The sequence below is a fragment of the Chlamydotis macqueenii genome, chromosome 3, assembly GCF_036417535.1.
Source record: "Chlamydotis macqueenii isolate bChlMac1 chromosome 3, bChlMac1.mat, whole genome shotgun sequence".
NCBI lineage: Eukaryota > Metazoa > Chordata > Aves > Otidiformes > Otididae > Chlamydotis > Chlamydotis macqueenii.
The window spans coordinates 35,247,988-35,269,423 of NC_141558.1; the positions used below are offsets into that span (position 1 = coordinate 35,247,988).

Genomic DNA, 21,436 nt, shown 5'->3' on the forward strand with positions numbered 1-21,436 from the left:
GGAAACAGCATTTTGGTATGTTGCGGGTGAAAGAATCCTTTGCTTGTCTGTGTTGTCTTATTAGCATGTGCATTAAGGTTTTTGCTCTGCTTAAAATATAGTACTCTCCTTTAAAACAAAGTAGAAAAGTGACTCTTTAGTTTGCTAGTAAGTGGTGAAAAAACACTACTAAAATAGGATTTTACACTTCTACATTTCCTTGAGCTGTACAAATTCAGTCTCAACTATTCCCATTCCACTTCCTTGTAATAGCAGCCTACTTATTAGATTATTTTTACTGGAGATTTTTTTTTTTAACTCTAAATCACTTGCTTTATACTTATGAGTTGAGATGTATGAAGCACATAGTGGTAAAGCATCAGTGGTCAAACAGCTAACTTTGACTGTTCTTCCTAACAGTATGTCATGTGAGTAGAAATAAACAGAGCATGATAGAAAAGAATGTATTGGTAGTGACTGTCTAATGACAAAAGGCACTTGAACATTCATGAAATGCTGAAATTAAGTACCATCTCCTGACCCATACTGGTATGTTGGTTCTTCCGCAACTTCCCTGAATGTAAAGTAAAGGAAAATGCTAGTACTGACAAAACATGTTATAAAGCACAAAGTGAATCTTTGTTAGTCTTTTTTTAAAAGAAGGTGAATCAGAAAGCTTTTGCAAAGTAGTCTCCAGAGATATCAAAATGATAAACCAGCAGTGAAACCCATTTGTAAGACATCTTTCTGCCTACCTTAATTTGTGGCTTGGCTCTACAAAGGAACTTTGTAAGAATGGAGCTTGACAGACACTGTTTGAGTGATATCTGGGTGAAATTTCTATTAAGAAGAAGAAATAATCTGAGGAGCACCTTTCAGGTTCAAAGCCAAAGATTTTGGATACCTTTCTGTTACTACTTACTCTTTTTTCAGTGTGGTTCCATGTATTTCATTTTTTTCACAGCTTTGAAGACAGTTCAATTACTTGCATGATCTGTATTTGTAAAGCATTTCCTTTGATGTATAAGGCAAACAAGAGTCTTACATCAGTTGTCCCACAGAGGTGCTGATCCTTTGAGGCTGAGAGCATTAACTTCTGCTTCTTCACTGGAGTTCTTAGATATGAATGGAAAAGTTGTGTGAACTAGGTTTTTACAAGTCAGAAATTTTGCAGAAAGTACCATTTATTTAATGCATAACTGCTTTAAGCAGTGGGTGTAGATGGTATAGTTCAATTTCTAAGGGCTTACTCTTTCATTAGCTTTAAGAGTACACCAGTGGCTTAGACAAGGCGTTTTTGCCCCGACACAAGGCGGGAATATAGTGTTTCAAGTGGAGAACAGTAGCTTAAAACATAGCTCTAGGTAGATAGATCCCAAGGAATTTTTGCAGTCTTATCCCTTGTGCTCTGTACATTTTACAGTGTAACTGATTGGTGTGTCTGAATGGACAGTGTGCAATGAATGTAAAGGAATTGTATTTGAAAGGTGAAAGACATCTGTAACAAGGCAGCTCTTCCTGTAAGTGCCCCGATGGATAAATAAATAATTTATGACTTACTGTCCAAAGTTGAGGAGAACCAAAAGAAGAAATCAGCTTAGTGATAGCAGGTGATCCGGTGAAAGGATGACATAAAATACCTTATTCCAACCTGTGCTGTGACTGTTTTAGAGATCCTCGACACAAGTTATTATAGTGCTTAGCCTGCAGTTTTCTTGGATAACAGGAAAAAATAGTGTTATGAACAATTTTTACATGGGAAGGCCAGGAAGAAAGCATAGGAAGTGATTTTAAAATTATTTTTATTATTTTATTATTTATTATTTATTATTATTTTACATTTGTTTATTATTTTATATTTATTATTTCTATTATTATTATTATTTATTTTATTATTAATCTTTTTTCAAGTAAAAAAATACAGTGAACTACTGAATGAAAATGGTGTGGAATTAGAAAAAAAAATTACTAATTGGGCTGGATATTATTAGTTATTTTTAATTTTGTTTTTCCTTTTCTGTTCCTAGGTCCTGTGCTGTTGCCCATGACATAATCATCTAGATAAATCTTTTCTGACTCTAATAATGCCTTTTGCCCCATCCTCGCTGTTTGTAACACAGCTGATAAAACTGTGTTCTTCACTTGTCTTACTAGCCACTTCTATCACTTTGAAGCTGTCTGCATAGACCTTTCTGCAGGCTTGATGTTTAATGTAAACTTAGAACTGCAAGTGCCGCAATACCAGGTGTCCAAAACCAGACACTAACACCCTCAGAAGCTGTATCTTTTGAGCACTGAGACTTTTGGGTACACTTCCAAGAAAGTGTATGTATTGTGTTTAAGCTAAGAATTAATAACCACATATTCATTCTTCAGTCATGGGCTTTTTTTTTGGGTGAGGATTTTTTTGGGGGGCGAAGAGTGGTGAGGGGTGTCAGGAGTTGTTTTTTTTACATTAGTGTTTTTAGTGTTTTCATCTTTGTTTTAGTGGAGATTTCATTTGTGTTTTACATTTTGTTAGGATAAGCCTATTTGAAGTGGTTGCTGCTCCTACAATGATTCTTAGACGCTGCCTGAATTTTACTGTTGTAGTTGGAGTGCAGCTCATGTATCTTTTATTCTCACATTGTGCAGAAATGCTTGTATTTCTGCTCTTTTTCCTGATGACTTAGGAATGCACTAGAAATAAAATAATTGGTCTCACTGTTGAACAGTTTTCAAAGCCAAGAAAATACTGTGCATGATTTGCTTAATAGAGTCATAGTGAAGTTACTTTTTTTGTTTTCTTTTTTTTTTTTCCTAATGAAATAGAAATCAGAAGTGGAAGAGAAAATCAAGTTTGGTATTTGAAAATATCAAAACTAGCATTGGCTTTTGCAATTATCCGTTCAAAACCACCAGGGAAGAGTAGCAGAGAATACACTGAGCACCTTGCCAAAACTGTATCTGAACAAGATTTTGGATGGAAATCGAAAGTTGAAGCACTGGAAGCTGAAATTCTTCGATTACGTCAGGAACTTCTTTTGAACAAGATCTGTCCGAGATTTTGCTTGGAAAATGGTAAGTTTTTGAAATAACTTCTGACTGTGTTACAGTATGAAACAAACAGCTTTCATGTTGCCTGCATCATTTCTTGTACCTAGATACGAGAGTCTTCAGTGCACAGCTTTCTGTTTTTCCCGCAGCCCTGAAGTAGTAGAAAACTTAATTCCTTTGTAATGAGACTGAGCTTGAGAATTTGATGCTTACTCTGAACTTATATTTTTAACCTTCAGAATCAGTGTGTCATATAGAATAGTTCCAGACAAAATTGTCAATACAAGGTGTTACTCTATAACTTCAGAGATACTTGTTCATAAGAATACTGATGTACTCTGTTTACATTTAGAACATGTCTTAAAGACATGTTGCATGTTTTTTTACCACTTTAAAGATGCTTAAACTCAGAATTTAAGCATAATGTGTTGAAAGCATCAGTTGCTTATATGTATAATGGGAAGGCTGGGCAGGCAAAGGACTGTAAGGCTGCTATCACTGTGAATATATTTAGACTGTGGATATTGTGAATGTTTATTATGACGTGTGATAAAATATTGTCCAGTATTGTACCTTTCAGGAAAGCTGTTAGATAAGGAATATGAAGAAAAAAAAAAAGCTCAAATAGCACTGTTTCTCCAACTTCTGCATGTGGAGTGAGTCATTCTCACTCAGAGATCAGTGGCACAGGATGAGCTTGGAAGTCAGGCAGTGGAGAATGTCTTCCAGCTCTGGGGAGATACTCCCTCCCCCGGGAGATGGAGGTCAAAATGCTCTGGGCTGAATGAGAGAGACAGTTCACTGTTGAAGGGGTCTCTAAAATCAAAATGTCTAGCTAGTTGCTTTATGACTTGAGATTTTTTAGAAGGTTCCCTGGCAGAAAACTTGGTGAGGCTTTACTGGAATGCCTTTGTACTGAAATGGTTCCTTCTTCATTGCCTTGTGAAAAGATTTCTGGATTCTAACATTGATGGAAGGGGAGAGGGATGCATTAGACTTTAGGTAGAAGCTCTAATGATTTTTTTTTTTTTTTAATAATGAACTTTAGAGAAGTGATTTAATTACTATTCATTCTTAGTTATTGTTTTGTGTGTCTGTTCTCTGCAACGTTTTCCAAACATGAAGTTTATTTAAGAGTAGAAGTAATTTTAAAGCTGTTGTTTGCAACAAGTATCTTAATCTTGTGAATAACTGATTGCATATGATGCATATGATCAAGAGAGATTTATTAACATCTAATGTCTGGAGAGGGTATTCTAATTGTCACTTAAGCAGAACATATCAAACACTAGAAATAAAATAAATTAATCTGCAACTTATGTTTTCCAAGTCTAACTTTTAAAAGATTCTTTACCCCAAGCTGTTGAACTGAGCAATAGTGATATCTCGCTTGCCAAAGTAAGCTCTTTTAGACCCGAGATAGGCAGAGAAAAGCAACTGTCCCTGGTGAATAACACCTCAATGTTAACGAGGGTGTTATTTTTCATTGTCCTAGTCTGTTTAGCCCTAGTCACCCATAGTTTCTCACTCACCCTCCCCCTGCCCAGTGGCATAGGGGAGAGAATTGGGAAGAATGGAAAACTCAGGGGTTGAGAGGAAGACAGTTTACTAGAATAGCAAAGGAAAATTACTATAATAACAAAATATAAGGATACTAAAATATACAAAATGAACAATGCACAATTTCTCACCACCTGATGTCCCAATGACCAATACAGCCCGTCTCTAGCAGCGATCATGGAAGTGAAAACTGAGCAGCAAGCAAAGGAGTGACAGCGAGCTAGAGATTGAGATGCCCTCCACCCCAGGCAACCCTCACTTTTATACTGACCATGATGTTTACAGCATGGAATACTCTCTTTGGCCAATTTGGGTCAATTATTCTGTCTGTATCCTTCCCAGCTTCCTGCACCTCCACATTAGCAAGACCTGGAAATCTAGACAGTGTTCTTGGTTTTATTAGCAACAACCCATATCATCAGTGTGTTTATCAGCATTCTTCACATTGGAAATCCAAAACACACCAGCTACTGAGAGGAAAATTAATTCCATCCCAGGACATAGTCACAGTGAAGTTAGTTCACAGACCTAAAATGTGTTAAATCTTGTGTAATTTTAGATGTCTGCAGCTGCACTAAATTTTCTGTGCTTTCTTCATGATTTGTACAGCGAAATAGCATGCTTACCCTACAGTTTGATTCAGTTGACCCATTGCAATATTCACTGATACGAATATGGTGGATTGTCCACAAAAGACATCCCTCTCCATTCTACTAGCAGTAGGCTGACTAGCTTAGAGAAAGTCCCATGATTCCCAAATCACTTCAGTAAGCTGCTCTTCATAGATAGCTCTTTTTATTTTTTTATGGCCTCAGCTGCCTGTTCAAACGTACCTTGGGTAGCTGACCAAGTCTCATTTTGTGAAAGTGAAGTCAAACTTTAATTTCAGTCTGTGTTTAATCTCATGCGATAATGATCAGATACTGCATTTGTGCCTGCTGCTGCCTGTTGAGAGCTGAAGAGTTTGAGACCTTCAGCTAAGGCTGGCTTTGCAACTGTATCTTCCCTGCTCTGCATTCTGAGTGTGAGACCTTTCCTCTCCCACCTGCTGTTTGTAATAATAGTGGTAGATTAGAGACTGCCCATGGGGTTTTATTTCCCTGATGTGAGAAATTTGTGAGCTCTTTGAAGCTATGGTATCTGTTTTCTTCCTCCACATAAAGTTGCACGCAGTACAGATGCACAAGCACGTGAAGGAGAAAGAACAAAGTATCAGTTTTTAAAGATATGTTGTCTAAATTATTTTTGTCCCACCTGAGTAGTTCTTTGTCCTCAGAGATCCTAAAAAAGTTTGTGTTTTCTCGCTGAGAGGGAGGAGCATGCTTTGCTACAGGTAAGCTGTTTGGTAGTATGGGTTGTTACAGTTTAACAAGTTATTTATAAAATTGCTGTAGTATGTATTCAGTGACTGTCCTATGTCTGGAGGTTCCTTATTTGACTTAATGCGCAGCTGTCTTTCTGAATACAAGGACACTGGTATTGCTTTTACGTGGCGGTGCTTTTGGCTGTACATCAGCCATCCAAGGAGAAGGAGAAGCAAATCTTTTTGTAATTGTCTGTTCATTATTTTTTTCATCTTGCCAATATTCTCCTGACAACTACGTCCATGGGTAGAAAAAAAATCAAATTTCATATTAATTGAGGTTTCTTGCCTTCCTTTGATTCTGATTGAAATTTCATAGAGAAGAAACTCGGTGGTGCTATTCCAAGAATATTTGAGCATTCTGCTGTCCCTTTGCTTTGGAGCTACATGAAAAGACAAAGGGTCTTACAAAGCATTGATGAATTAATAGATTCATGGATTGAAGCACCTGTCCTCTAAGACAAATTCCTTTGCTGTTATCAGCTCATCACATCAACAATCATATTGTTTCTTGGCAGCCTCCCTTAAAGAGATCTGAAAAGCCTGCAGCTATTACTCCAACCTAAGAAGGCATAAATGCAATACTCTACCCTTTTTTGCCAAGCATGTATTTTAGGAATGACAATTTAGAGGATTGATGTTTATTGCCTTGGTTGCTTTAGGCTGATACTGTTGAAGGGTTCTGAATCAGTTACCCAGAGTATATTTTTAGCAAAACTTGTATTGAGTACGTATTCTCTCTTCCTTAGCTTCACCTTCAATCTTGGTTCACATTATTCCTTTCTTATGCAGCGGATAGGAATTTACTGAACTGCTTGCTCCTCAAATTAAAAAAAAAAAACAAACCTGATTCTCCCTCCTTCTTTTTTAGAATTAGCTTATTCTTCCTTTTATAGATGATTCACAGTAGAACTTCATCTGCCATGCCGTGAAGTCCCCTCCTGTGTTCTCAGCCTCCACAGTGGCATATGGCTGCCAGTCCACCCTACAATAGTGTGTCTGTGTGTTTAGGGAAATGCTGAACTCTGAGTCAGGATGTGATTAACATGAAGGTCTGATTTTTAACTGTATCCTGAGGCTGTGTTTGGCTTTACAGGATACTGTCCCCTAAATTCTGCTTCCTATGTCAAGACATTTGAAGCAACTTGTATCTCTTTAGGGAGTAAGAGCCAGAGACAAAAATAATTTTGTATCTCCTGCTTCACTCCTTAACTTAGTGTGTTTCTTGAGGCATTTAGTTGTACATGTGGAAAAAGGAAGCAATTTCCTTTGTACATTAGTATGAATGAAGACACTTCAGTCTCCTTTCTTCTTGCTGGAAGCTCAGACTTGCTGCAAAAGCAAAAGCATATAGAAGTGGAACCAACCAGCACATCAGCTGAAGTAAAACTGATTATAAACAACTGTCATGGACAGGAGCTATGCACTTCACTCATAAGAGAGAAGCAACAATATATTTTCTTGATATAAAACACTGAGTTAACAAAGTTTGATATTAAATGGTAAATGCAACAGTCATTTAACAGGATTTGATGGCAAGGCACATTGGATTATTTACTGCATAGAGAGCAGGGTCAGACAAAACTGTCAGGGAGACTCTCCTGTGGAGTAATGAGTAATGAGATTCAGAAAGGACCCCCTTGCTTTCTAAACTTCTCAGAGAGGAGTCTAGGTGTAGCTGAATCCAATCCAAGTCCTATGCTTGACCAATGATTTACATCTAAAGGATTATATGTGCACAATCAATCCTTTATATCATTTAGCTAAGATTTCAAAGTTTAGCCTGCTATTAGTTATTTACTGAGAATCTGTTGCAGCAAGGAATCTCTCAATCTCGAGGAGTAACCTTGAGAGGCGTCCCTACTCAAGAAGAGATCCTGGCGTGCGGCCCGCTGCTATGTAGGAGAGCTCAAAGGGCTCTTGGGCTACTCACTATTTATGGAGTAAGATAATTGACTCATAGTCATATTTGCACATTGACTGTAGCTGTCAGTTTCTTCCAAATTTTGAGTCAGATATTAACCAGCACTGTGGTTAGGGGGGGTGCTTCACCATCCCTTAGCTATTGTGTTGTTATCTGTCTCCCCTGAATCCACTTTGAGCTGGATGCAGCCATCACAACCAGACATATCTATCACTAGTGGTTATCACCCTAGCAGGGTTATGGGAAAAGTGGTCAGTTGCAGGGGGTGGAGCACGCCGTCACAACAATGTACAAGTCCATTTTACCAGCTGTCTTGTTCTGGGCCATGGAATTCAGTCACCTCTTTCCTTTCCATTTCTCTGTAAGTCATGGCTTGGGTGTTTCTTGCTTAGTACAGAGAGGCAGAAAATCTGGATGCTCAGCTTAAAGCCCCAGTATTTCCTTAGTAGGCAGAGGAGGCATCAGATAAAGTCCTGCTTTGATGAGAGCAGGAAGAGTGATAGCCAGTCAAAATCTTTTCTGGCTAATTTCATTTCAAGCCTCTGAAAGGGCAAAACTTTCCACTATGACTTAAATAACTTAACTTGTGATGTTTCCTCTGCCTGCTTACATTAAAATGGGAGAACATAATTGATAATAGAGGATTTTTTTTTAATGCTCACTTTCAAAGGGAAACCAATCAGATGAATTCAGAAAGATCAGACCAAAACATATGCAGATTCCTCAGTGAATATGTTATCTGCAGCTTCATAAAGGAATCTTCCTCATTAGTGGAGGGAACAATAGTCCAAATCAGACTGAATAATAAGGATAAAAACACCTTAGTCTATTAGGAGGAATTACTTACCTTCTCAGAAAAAAAAAAGATAAAATGGCATGAAATGTTTACAGCTGCCCTGAATAGCACTTAGCAAAGATTTTAGTTCCTATGGCATGGTAGTAAGGTAGAAGAATATAGACTAGAATGTCCAAGTCACCATGGTACATTTATGTAAAAGCTATTTCTTCAGGTCAGTATGTTTGAATGAGCTGCTATTACAGATGGCTGCCTCCTGTCACCACTTTTTCCCCCCGGTATTTGTCAGGAAGTAAGGAGTGCAATGAACAACAGTTGCAGAGGAATTGTCAGCCTCTGAGGGGTATCTTTGGCTTCTCTCTTTTTCTAGCTTCCTTTTTCCAGGGTGAGAGGATTCCCCATTGGGCAACACTTAGTTTGATGTCACCATGGAAAACAGATGTGATTATTTTTGTCTAGTGCTTAGGGATGTGATGTTTCTGCATGAAGAGATTCTTCCTCCTTCCCTCTCTGCTGTCCCCACCTCCACCCCAAAAATGTGGCCTTCTCTCCATACAGATCTATAAGGGCAGCCCAGCCTAACTAAATGTCATCTCAGCCTTTTTTCTAAGGCATGACAGTGTCAGACAGACAGTACTTCAAAAAAGAACTGTCATTTGACATCTTAAGTGTACTAGTGTACTCTCATGCTTCTACCAGTGGTACTAATGCAAGTAGGCAGCCTTGTAAGTAATGTCTCACAACCTAAAAAGAATTTATTTTTTTTTTTAGGAAGGGAGTAGGGAATTGAAAACAGATACATGAGATGACAGAAATTGAGTTAAAATGTGTTTAGCACAGATTTATGGGAATATGGCTCCTGGAATATGATGATGAGATAAATCTGTTCCCCATAATTGCAGTGACACAATGGGGAACTTTATGAAAGCTGAGGCCTTTTCAGGATAATTAAATAAGTTAATTTGCAATCTGGAAAAAGCACCAGCTGGAGTGTAATGATTCATTGAAATCTCAGAGTACTGCTCCTTCCATGAATAACAGGTCTGTTTTGGTTGTGGAAACTTTCTGCCTTTGAAAGCAGATGCTGTCTGTCTTATCAGATGGCATTGCTACAGCTGTTCTAAGCACATACTTAGGGCAAAGAGACCCAAGCAGCATTCTTTTATTTTCATGTTTCTTCATAAGGAACCCATTCAGAGGCAAAACCAACCCAATTGTCCCAGCAAGAGTAAGGATTTGTTACTATTTGATAAATTCTCTGTATAGATCAAGTTCCTGATAAGATGCGTAATGATATTTAGGAATAAAGTACATAAAAGCAAATGGGATTAATAATTTAGGGTAGATTCATTTCCTTTCTTCTGGGTAACAGAATGACAGTTTTGGGGAAAATTTAATGTATACAGTAAAAACTGATTTAAAAGTGTGGCCATGGCAATTAGGAGCCTCTTGCCTGTAAGTCTACTGTGGGGATCCAAGGATCAGTCAAATTTTTCTCTGGAAATACAGAATCACAGAATGGTTGAGGTTGGAAGGGATCACTGGAGGTCGCCTTGTCCAACGCCCTTGTCAAGCAGGGCCACCTAAAGGCAGTTGTGCAGGACCATGTCCAGACAGCTTCTTAGTATCTCTATGAATGGAGATTCCGCAACTTCTTTGGGCAACCTTAAGCTAACTCAAACTTAGATTTGAGTTCCTCAAGCAGATCTTTGTTTATGAGTATGTAAACACAGAAGCCAAACGTGTACCATATGGTATTCAAAAAAAGAGATGTTTTTAGGAATGCACACCCTAGCTGCTTTCTTAGGGAGTCCACCTCATTTCAGCCTTCAGCTCATTACAGTTGCACCCAGATCATTGCTGTCTGCATTGACTGATACTTGTTTCTTAGCGAAGCTCAGTTTGTTTGACAATGCAAAGCATTTTTAATAAGATGTAGTACTTGCCATTCAGTATTACCGGTTCAGACAGGTAGTCTTCATAGGTAACATTAATTCCCTTAATATCTTGATATATCCCCTGTCTAGCTTAGAATTCAAATTTTGGTCATCTTGTTAAGATGGTCAGTGTTGTAAAGCATATGTTAGATCTTTTGATGTGAAAGCTGCTTGATGAGCATAAACTGACCCGATTTGTCACCTGATTATCGATCCTTCCATATCTTTGCTGCAAGTATTCTTTATTTCACTTGAACTGCAAAAGATTTGTGCTGTCCTCTATGGAAATCCCCTAAAAATGAATGTTTATATCCTCAAAATCCTTCTCAATTCTTACTGAATTCTAAATGTTTAGGTGCTTTATGTAAGCAAAATCCCTAACAAATTGAAGTATATGCTTCTAAGCCTTCCAAGAAAGATTTAAATCCTGGCATTGAGCAATTAATTTGAGAATTTTAGATACTCAGTCCTATATTCATTTATGTGAAATTATTCCTAAATGGGACAAAGTATGTCAGCATGAAATACCTTAGCTATAAACAGAAGAGCTTTCTTTTTCAAGGTGGTTGTGAAAAAAACATGGAAATGGAGAAGTGAAGTCTGGGATACACAACTTCTGAAATTTCTTAATTTGGAGAATCGTGAAAACTTTTGATTATTTTTTGCTATTATTTCAAAATGTCCAAATATGTTAGACAGCATTTCTTTGCTTTGATATATGCAGAAGTTTGGCTTGGTTCCAGCCAGTAGCACAGGTATCTGAGAAAGCATCTTCCACCGCCCCTGCTCCTGCTACATGGATACTATAACTGCTGTCTCTCTTACTCCATTATAGGTAGCTGGATTATTCCCTTGTCTCTTCACAGCTCTGAGAATCCTTATGACTATACTGCTGGCAACAAGCACCTGGGAGACAAAAGATGTTTTCCTGTCCTGATGAAGCAACTGGCTCCTCCTCCTCCCTTTCTTGTTCCTGAACTGAATCTTAGTGTCTGTACTAAGGTGGCTGTTCAGAAGTGACAGAATTCACCTGGGAGATGGGGTGGACTTTGATGTTTGCCAGACTCTACTTCCTTGGGACTAGCTGAAGACTTTACACCTGGTAGTCATATGACTTATTGTCATCTCAGTCCTCTGATAAAAGCCTCTGTGTTCTCTGGCCCCATGGCAGTATGTGCATTTGAGTTCTTATGCTTCACAGAAGTGCCTACAAACCTTACTTACCTACTATACACAGTATGCACGTCACTCCCTTGTCCATTGAGCAACTGCTGGTTTTCTGGCCAGACACTGTCTGCAGCGGTGGATATAGGTAGAGGGATGTCAGTTCTTCAGCCTTTGCACCCCGAGGCTGTTCTTGTGACTGTATCTTGCTTTGTTTGGGGAGCACACAATTCTGATTTTCAGCTCAGAATCTTAATGGAGTAAGGAGCTAAAGTCCTAAATAGGAATTAAAGGTTTAAGTATTTCCTGAATCTGATGTGACATGTTTAAGGAGGCTCTAAAATTGCTCATGACTAGATATTTCATTACATATATAAAGGCATTGTAAAATTTTGTGGTTAGTTTATCATAGGCACTAAATTTTCATATTTCTTGTTCCAGAATATTGATAGTCAAATGTTCTTGAAATTAAAGATGCTTGTTAGTGTAAGGCAGGCTTAATGCTATTCCTTTTTTTTTATATACTTTATAACCGCATGGTGTGAACATCAAGACTGCTTTCTCATTTAAATAGTAGGTGAGTACAAAGAGATTAGTTTACCTTCTTTCAAGAAATAAATGATAAGCTATTTCTAGACATTTTGAGGAAAATGACATTTCCTGGTGGGTGGTTTATTTTTTTTTAAAAGATAACTTCCACCTCCTCCCCAGATGACTACAACATATCAATGACTGAACATTTTTAAAGCATTTTGTATTATTTGTTGAACTGGAAATATGCTGCTATTGGGGACTTAGTATACTAGGGTTTTCTGGAAGCTTATCATGGGACGGGAGTTTGATATCTTTGTGAGTAGGAACCTAAGCAGAAATGCACCATTGTCTCCTACTGTGTTTCATTGAATATCCTACCTCTTTTATTTGGGGACAGTCTTAAGTTTGGTTCCTACGTATATTTCTGTATTATTATTTCCTTCCCTTTTTCTTCCCTTTCCTTCTCCTTTCTTTCACTTCTGCTATTTTTTTTTTCCTTCAACAAGAGAATCAGTAAACATACATAGGGATTTTTTGCACATAATTCTTATTTTGCTTATTTTGACTCCTGGTGTTACATGCCGATGAGCAATTTTCATGTTGCCCCATGGGATTAAGAACAGGAACAAAATATCCACATAGTGAAACTCACACTAGATGTATTCCCTAGACGGGCTTATTTTCTTTAAACAGGACCAAAACCAACTTTCAATATTTTTCTTCTGGAATGTCTTTTGCTCAAAACCCTAGGGAGAGAAAACATGAAAGACCGATTACTGCTTTTGTTAGTCAGGCCATGGGACGTGTACCTTGCTTCTTTACTTGCTTTCCAAGTTTGAGTATGCAGGACATTTGGGAACAGTGTTAATATATAAAATGCTAGACTGGCCTTACAAGCCCTGCCTTTCCTGCCTCCTGGAAATGTTGGTTGATTTCTCTACAGTTAGCTCTTCCACTGTGAGTCAGTTGGTACCAATCCTGTTCAATTTTGAGTATATCTGAATGTTAAAGGCATGAAATGCCACAATAAATAAATAAACCACATTTCCAGTTTTGATCTCAGTAATAGTACGCTCCTTGGATGATCTGGTATGTTTTCAGAGACTGAAGTAATAGTCAGAATTCAATTTGACATTATGTATTTTATGAAGTCTGTGTGTAATGAAGTCAAGTAGTGTTTCATTAGTGTACAGAATACTGCGGATTATTGCCAAGTAATGTTTTCTGCATTAAAAATGCTTTAACTTGCCATGAAATATAACATTTATTTCCCATCAGGCCAAACCATCCATAAAATCTTTTCATTCGTTTAAGAATACAAATAGAGAGGAGTACGATGTTGCTTTGGATCCTTGTGGAAATATGAACAGTATATGCATGTTTTTTTAAGAGTGAGAGGAGAAGCAGTTTGTGTTTGTGCCACGGTAAGAGGGGCACAACCAGGAGTTGGTCAGATGGGTTTCTACCCTTGCCTCGTGGCACTGAGATGTTTACGTGTGTTGATCTTCCATTTCACTGCTCTAATGTCTCTTGCTTGTTTTGACTGTAATCTTTTGGCATAGGTAGCATGTAGCACAGAGAGAGTCTGTTGTCACCTAGTACTGAGTTATATCCAGAGGCACTGACTTAAATGTATCTAATGTGTGAAATAGGATGAAAGAGATTCTACAATGGTGTATGAATAATAATAATTTAACTGTGTGAATGCAGTGCATCCTGTCTGTAATGCAGTTTGTGTGTCTTTGAAGAAGATGGTGAGAGGTAGCTGGTCATGGGAGAAATTTTTTATCCTGAATGTTTTTCTTTGTTAAATAATAAAAAACTCAAGTGTAATGTTGTGCTCAACCTTGACTCTGTTAGAATTCCCTATGTGACCTGGGGAAAAAGAGTACACGTGAAGGAGATCTTATTTGATGCAGTTATAGTAACAGACCTTTACTGTCTTTTAGAAGCAGTTTGAGTTCTTGAGAATAAAAGTTGTGAAAATGTTTAGGAGGCCAGAAATTTACATACATTTCCCTCCCTGGGAATTACTGGGAGTATAGGTGTCCACAATTGTTCATGTGACATCCACTTAAATGATATATGTGAAAACATAAAACCATCAGGAATTTTAAACTCAAAATTACTGTTTGTATTACTATGAGCATAAGACATCTTTTTCACAAGTAGACACTACCTTCTTAAAGTTTTGACTTTACTTTAAAAATGCCACCTTCTTCCACAGCTAAATTCTAGTCATGGGGAGTTACTTGGGGAGCAAACATACATATGTATTATGTGATTTTTGTGTGGAAGCAAAAGGAGAAAGTATATACAACACTTTCCATAAGCATTTATTTAATATCACACAAACGTTAACTTTCACATTTGTGTTTCAGGAAAACCAAATGCCTCTGCTGAAACTCTTCTGGATCAGGAATGTATAAACCCTATGAGTTACTCAAGCCAGCTAGAAGACTCTGGATGTGATGTCTCTAATGACTATGCATTCGATTCTTTAGGCATAGCTTCTGATTTTCACCAATTTGAGCATAATTTCGACACTTCTAAACATTGGTTGGAAAGAGCTCCTCCATTGAATCTTTGCTCTACTGGCAAGAGGGAGTCTCTCACTGCTCCAGTGCAGTTTTTACAACATCTACTTGAAATAAGAAAACTGTCAGAAGGAGGAATTCTTCAAGCAAACTTAACAGAGCTTGAGAATGATTCTTTCACCATATCCAATTCAGTGTCTCAGTTGCTTGATGGACTGACCATTTTCTACAACAGTCCTAAATTTCCAGTTTCTAATTTTCTTACTGAAGCAGTTTGTGTTTTGATCAGTTTAATAACTGATACTAAATTATCTAATCATGTTTTGAAGAAGTGTGCCAAGAAGCTGGAAGAATTTAAGAAAAATCTAATTCAGATTATTTTAAGAAACAGCAGTGTCAATAGGGTAAGTTTAAAACATCTTCCATCTTTCCGACATCATTTCAGTATACTGTAATATTCTTCTGGTTTTACGCACTTTTATTAGTTTGTCTTATTATATTTTGAAGAGTACTTCTCAGATTTTTGTGGTTGTTCTTTTTTGTGATCTGGACAATAAATGCTCTAAAGCATTTGAAAAACTTCTTGCCTATGCATGTGAGTTCTTCTAGTCTATTCCTGAGTATAGGACTTAAAAACTGTTAAAAAGGCAGATTAAAACAACTTTATAGAAAATAAGAGAGAAAACCACATTGTTTCTCTTGCTATATGAAGATATATAATAGATATTGACAAAGTAATGACTATACAATATTTTTATTCTTTCTTGTGCACCTAGATTAAATAGGTTGGTTTGCTTCAGAGGATCTCTGTCACTCTAGACATTTGCAAATCTATGTTTTACAAATAAATCAGCAAATGAGTGTAGAATTCAGAAATAGCATGTCCCTGGCACAAACAGTAAATACATCTGAACTGCATTTTGTCTGTATTCATCATTCTGCAGTTCCATGCATCATCTTGTTAGCTTCCTCATTCAACTGAAATATCTCTAGTCTTTCTTCACAAGACTTCCCATAAGTAATGAATTCCTTTGTCTATCTTAGGATTTTTGGTTTTTATTCTGTCTTTCAGAGAAACTTGGAACAGATATGATGGAGGAATTGTTTGAGACTTAGACATACCAATTTAGTGTCCACATGCATGTAGCTACACTACCATTATAGTAAATAAAGATCATATCTGTGTAATCCATGGAGCCTAAAGAATGCTGACCAGATACTAGGTCCCTATTTTAGGATGAGCTCTGAAGTTGCCTTTAGCAAAATGAGAGCCTAGATATCTGCTGTACCTGTGGACAGATGTACCCATTTGTCTTAATTTCAAATGAATCCTAGTCACTGTATATTAAGTATTTACCCCAGATTGTAAGGATCAAACAAATATTATTACCAAACTAAGGGGTGGGGGGCTGCAGGGTGGGTATGCCTGTACTTTGATTAGAAGGCATTGACAAGGAAATCTTCATGTGATTAAGCTTTTGCAAGACTAGAACCTTGTGTCTCTAATACCAGGATGCTTTCTAGTTAGTGATGTCATGGTGTGAGACTTAGTTTTTAAATAGAGGTGTCTTTGGCTAGTGCATTGAATGGCTGTGAGCATGCATACCATTTGTGTGGTATCAGGAACAGAGTCATGCAGATGCTACTCGTTTTATTTTTTGGTGTGATTACAGGATCCAGAACAAAGAAAACTTGAGCAGGCATTCATTAAGGACTTCTTCAGAGTGAATGATGTCCAGTGTTTCCACGTGCTCCCCTCTACCCAAATGGGAAGTTAATAAGTAATTAAAATAATGTTAATTGCAGGTTAGCAGCCAAGAGGTTATCCAGAGAGGGATTACTTGTTGATTGGAGGAACCTGGCAAAACTTAAGTGAGAGGTGTCAGATCTTAAATGAGAGAAAATAGCCTGATAGATCAGGGGTGCTTCAAGTCTGCAAAGTACTTTTATAAATCACTGAGGAAGGGTGGAGTATATTCACATAATTTGCAAGTGGCATCTCCTCTCTGAAACAGATGGCTTTTTATAAGATGTTTTATATCTTGCTTCCACCAAAATATTGACTTAACAGTCATTCCTATCAGCAGCCGTTACTTCAATCAAACACATTCAAAGAGTTTAAAAACTGTATAAACCAATTATTAAGGGATAATCGTGGTAGTTTGCAGATTTCTAGGGAAAAAGTTAAAATGTTGTGTATAGTAATTGCGATGTTTATAAAGATTTATTGAAAAATGCTTTTTAGAGGTTTGGTTTTCTTTACACCGAATTAAATATGGAAATAAATATGTAGAATTCAGAATTAGTAGTGGAAATTGTATAACTGATTCTTCGTATGCTGTGTACCAGATATCTCCAAGGGACACTTTATGCCTCACTTTTAATCATCACTGTTTACTCAAGTGATGATTGAAATATCAAGATTATAGGTTTAAAATAAAATTACCATTAATTACAAGGCTGTCATCTGGAAAGAGTGGCAAACTAACTGTATGAATTTCTGTTCCAGGAGGATGCTTAAATCCCTCCAGTATAAAAACATCAGGAATTTCGTTGTATCTAACCTTACTAACTGTCAAAAAGCATTTATACAGACAGCCACCAGTGCAGCTATAGTATCTGACATAATTTTACCTTTGCCATCCTCACCTATAAAAATGTCAGCAGCTGTCAAGGAGGACAAAGGGCTGTGAGAAACACCTTCAAAAAGTGAACAAAGAGAGAAATGGCTGTGGATTACACTTAACGCCTCATCTTCAAAAGCAATCCCAGTGTTTTACAGAGCAAATTAAATAACTTTAAAAACCTTTGAGAACTGTAAAAGATCATTGTATCTACATCAGATGTAAAGGAAGAAAAACAGCAGCAGAATTACTTGCTGTAACTGTTGTTGAGTCCTATTGTTTGAGATGTTTTAATTGTGAAGCACTGAGAGCTGCAGGAGCCAGCAAAGACATGTACTCAGAGCTTTTCTGCCTGGGTTCAGTTGCCTAAAGCCGTGCACTCTGGATAGAATTTTTGACCTGAAACTCCAAATTGACATGAGTATCAAAAGGAAAAAAAAATTAAGATACGGGAGGTAAAATAAAAGGAAATATTACTTAAAATATAAAATCGTTTAAATCGAAGAACTACAAATAAAATCAGCCTCTTGATTTTCTGTGTTTGTTTTTTCTCCTCTCCATGTTTGGAGAGCAACTCAGAAGTCTGCACACAGCTGTCAGACACAATCTTTTGGAAGAAGCCTTCTGGAAATACCTAGAAGGAGCCTCAAGGCATGGCTGCTTAGGGTGAAGCATGAGTGCTCTGAGGTTAAGTCATGTGCTGGAAGGCTTGCCTCTGTACGTTCTGCTAGCTTGGTCTTGCATCCGTCTATGGCTGTTGTCTGAAAAAGATGGATTTGTTGCCCAGTATGCAGCGAGCTAATAATCACACACTCAGGAGAGACACTAGTCATTTATTTCAGGTTTGCGCAAGCCTGGGTGCTCAGTAGTCTCCCACAAATCAAGCACACCAAGCAGCACCCTCTGCAGTATATTTATACACAAAACTTTTACATATTCATCTTTCTAACACAAATGCATTAATATTCTATTAAATGATTGGTTAGCATCTCCTCAGCTAGCATGTAAATTAGTACAGATGCTCAGTCCTGTTACTCCGCCTACTTCTGTTGAGTCAGTGGTATGAATTGAGTAGAGGGTCCATGACTTGGTAGTCTGTGATCCCCGCTGGAATTACCTTTTCCCTAGTTTCTTCAGTAGTTGGCACCAAATGCAAAGCATCTTCAAAACATTCTGATTAAATGTTCTTCTCACGGTTTAATAGGATGGATGTCCTTGGTTAATGTATACTAAAGTGTTGTTCTGATTAGAGGTAATTAGGTGTCCTCTACTTGTTAGCTTGTCGCACACAAAGAACATCTTTGACTTAATTAGCATTAGCTGAGTTTCAGAGTTAGTCTTCAACATGGCTGCCACAGAAAAGCTTGTAATGATCCTGTCTCTAATGCTGGTACGGATAAGATGTTGCTTTTGTTGTCCCGAAGTGTGGGATCTTTACCCGGTATGGGTGGTGTACCACAAAGCTAGCTCTGTTGGACACTGAAATTGCAACCTATTCGTCTCAATCCGTGATCAGTGAAAGCGTGCCTTATTTTACATTAATTGGTTAGTAATTAACACATAATTTGCTGTTGGTTAGTTATGTTTTTTTCCTTAATGTACCCATTTGGGATTTGACAACAGCTACCTCTAGCCACCTCTACAGGGACATAGTGAATGTGCATCTCTCCTCCTAGATACATTGCTCGCTCACAGGCACTGAGATGAGCCTGTTCTATTGAGGTTTATCTCTGTTGTTCAGGATGCATTGGAACAAGGGATCATTTCTCCTGTATCACAAAAATTCAACAGCTGGGGACACTGGGGATTCCCAGCTCCCTGTGCAGTTCAGGATAGCATGTGTGTTTTATGTTTCTGGAGAAACTTTGGCACAGCTCATTGCAGTAGGGCACTTTAGAGAGGACACTAAGTTTCTATTACATGGGCAGCATCCTAGAACCTGCCAGGAAGCCACCTGTTGTGAACTTCAGCTGGCTGTAGTTCCATAGTATATGGAATTAGCTTTAGAAGTCAAATCCCTATAACAGAAATGAAGATAATCACATGTCTTATTTACATCTCTCATATATACAGCTGTGTAAAACTTTAAAACAATTATTGTTAAGGAATTCAGAGTCTCAGTGGTTACTTTGGAGATAGAAGAAAAATGCTTTTCTATCTAACTTCTTTTAGTGCAGTTCAGCTGTATTCAAAGCTGTCATGGCCAAATACAGTCACAGGGTGCTTCATTAAATAGGATTTATGTGATGTGATCCTTAGTGGTGTCACATTAGTTTATCAGCATTGTTGACAGAAGTTCAGTTCACTGGTTGTACTTTCAGGTGCAACTGATACTGTAAGCTGGAGCATGGCTAATGCATTAGATATGTGCCAGAAGATCCTGACCTTCGTGCTGGGTTCTGTACAGAGATCTGTATCTGTTTCTTGGACCTCTTGTTGTAAGGAGTTAAACAATGGTACATTGCCTTCAGGATTCTAAAGTTCAGCTGTGTAAGCTTTCAGAAGAGAGTGTCTTGTTCCTGTTCAACAAACATCTCATCCATCTGCCCCACCTCACTCATTATCTCTTTCAAACAAGACCCAGAAGGAAGAGATGTATTCTAGTGAACTGTGGTTGCTTGCTTCTTCTCATGCTATGTTTAAAACATTGATACCGACTTGGAAGATGCTGTCAGGAGTCATAAATTGCCTACTCCGTTCAAAGGAAAAAAAAAAAGTTATGTGTGATTTCCTTCCTTTTTTAAAATCCTTGTCCCCTTTGGAAATTGGCTACCCTACCTTCAGGGTAGTAGTTTTGAAGTTGTTTGTGTTAACAGTATCTGAATGGATACTGAAATGTGAACATAGTCTCTAGAAACTTCTCTTATCCTGTTTGGGGCTTCACTGCCTGTTTTCATTTTTCTCTGTCTTATATTCCATCTAAAAGTCTTCATGTAGAATTTTGCAAATGCTCCAATATTACTGTTGATATATTTAGCTGAAAAGCAAAGGCAAGAATTTAATGTCTTAACTGGATGTTTGTGTGAGAAAAGATTCACAATTCTTCATGAAAATAACGAGTTGAAATGTAGTGTAGTGAAAAGCAGAAGGAGAGAAGTGTTTGAATCTCATTGGTAATTATGTAATGAAATGTATGGAAGTGTGCTTGTGCAATTGAAAAAGCACACATTTATCAGAACCATGGTTGTGAATATTTTCTTATCTAAGATACAATTTGTATGATTCATTAATGATTGAAATTGCCTGGAAAAGAGTAATCACAAACTTAATTCTGATGGTTTTAATACATGCTCCAGCTAGTTCTGGATGACAATAAATTCCCCCAGCCATGTACAGTTTGGAGTATCTTTTGTCAGCAACTGCCGGGACAATACTTAACTCATCAGGTTACAAGAGTCTTGCCTGCTGAGGGACAAATGAGATGTAAAAATAGTTATTCATGTCACTGGTGGTTCCCAAGTATAAAACTAGTGGGCTTCAGTTTTCCTAAATTAATTGAGTCCCAAGGGGAATGTCATGGCTCTTAAGACATGGTGCATTTTCATTGGCCAAAGAATTTTGCTAGTATAGTGAAAGAGCAGTTCATTTGTATGAATATTAAAGTGTGTTGCCAGGATTTTATGGTCTAGTAAGAGTCAATGTTTGAATCTCTTGATTGTTGAATTAAATTTTCTCAGCAATCTGTTTTCCTATGTAGAGAGCTATTTAAGTCAAATGATAATCAAAATCCATTGTCTTGTAAATCGCTACAGTCTAAAGCAATCACCAAACTGACTGACTCTCATTTATTTCAGTAAAATGGATCATAGGAGCAACTAGACAGGAATGAATGAATGAAAATTTTGTCTGTCTCTTAGATTTTTGTACACCTTTCCTCAGCCAGCCTCAGCTGATATACATCATACACTAAAGCTACAATTATTGAAGAATTACAGGATGAAGTTAGCTGTAAGGATTGTCTTTCTCTTCACAGAACTTCACA

At 37.6% G+C, this 21,436-nt stretch overlaps 1 protein-coding gene across 1 annotated transcript in view; it reads left to right on the forward strand.

Moving 5' to 3' along the window:
- The first annotated feature begins 331 nt into the window (after positions 1-331).
- MEI4 (meiotic double-stranded break formation protein 4) overlaps positions 332-21,436 on the forward strand; it is a 75,154-nt gene continuing 54,049 nt past the window's right edge. Inside the window, exons 1-3 of the mRNA XM_086744587.1 lie at positions 332-398; positions 2,791-3,039; positions 14,675-15,234. Of these exons, the coding sequence (XP_086600713.1) occupies positions 332-398; positions 2,791-3,039; positions 14,675-15,234 (876 nt within the window). The remainder of the gene's footprint in view (positions 399-2,790; positions 3,040-14,674; positions 15,235-21,436) is intronic.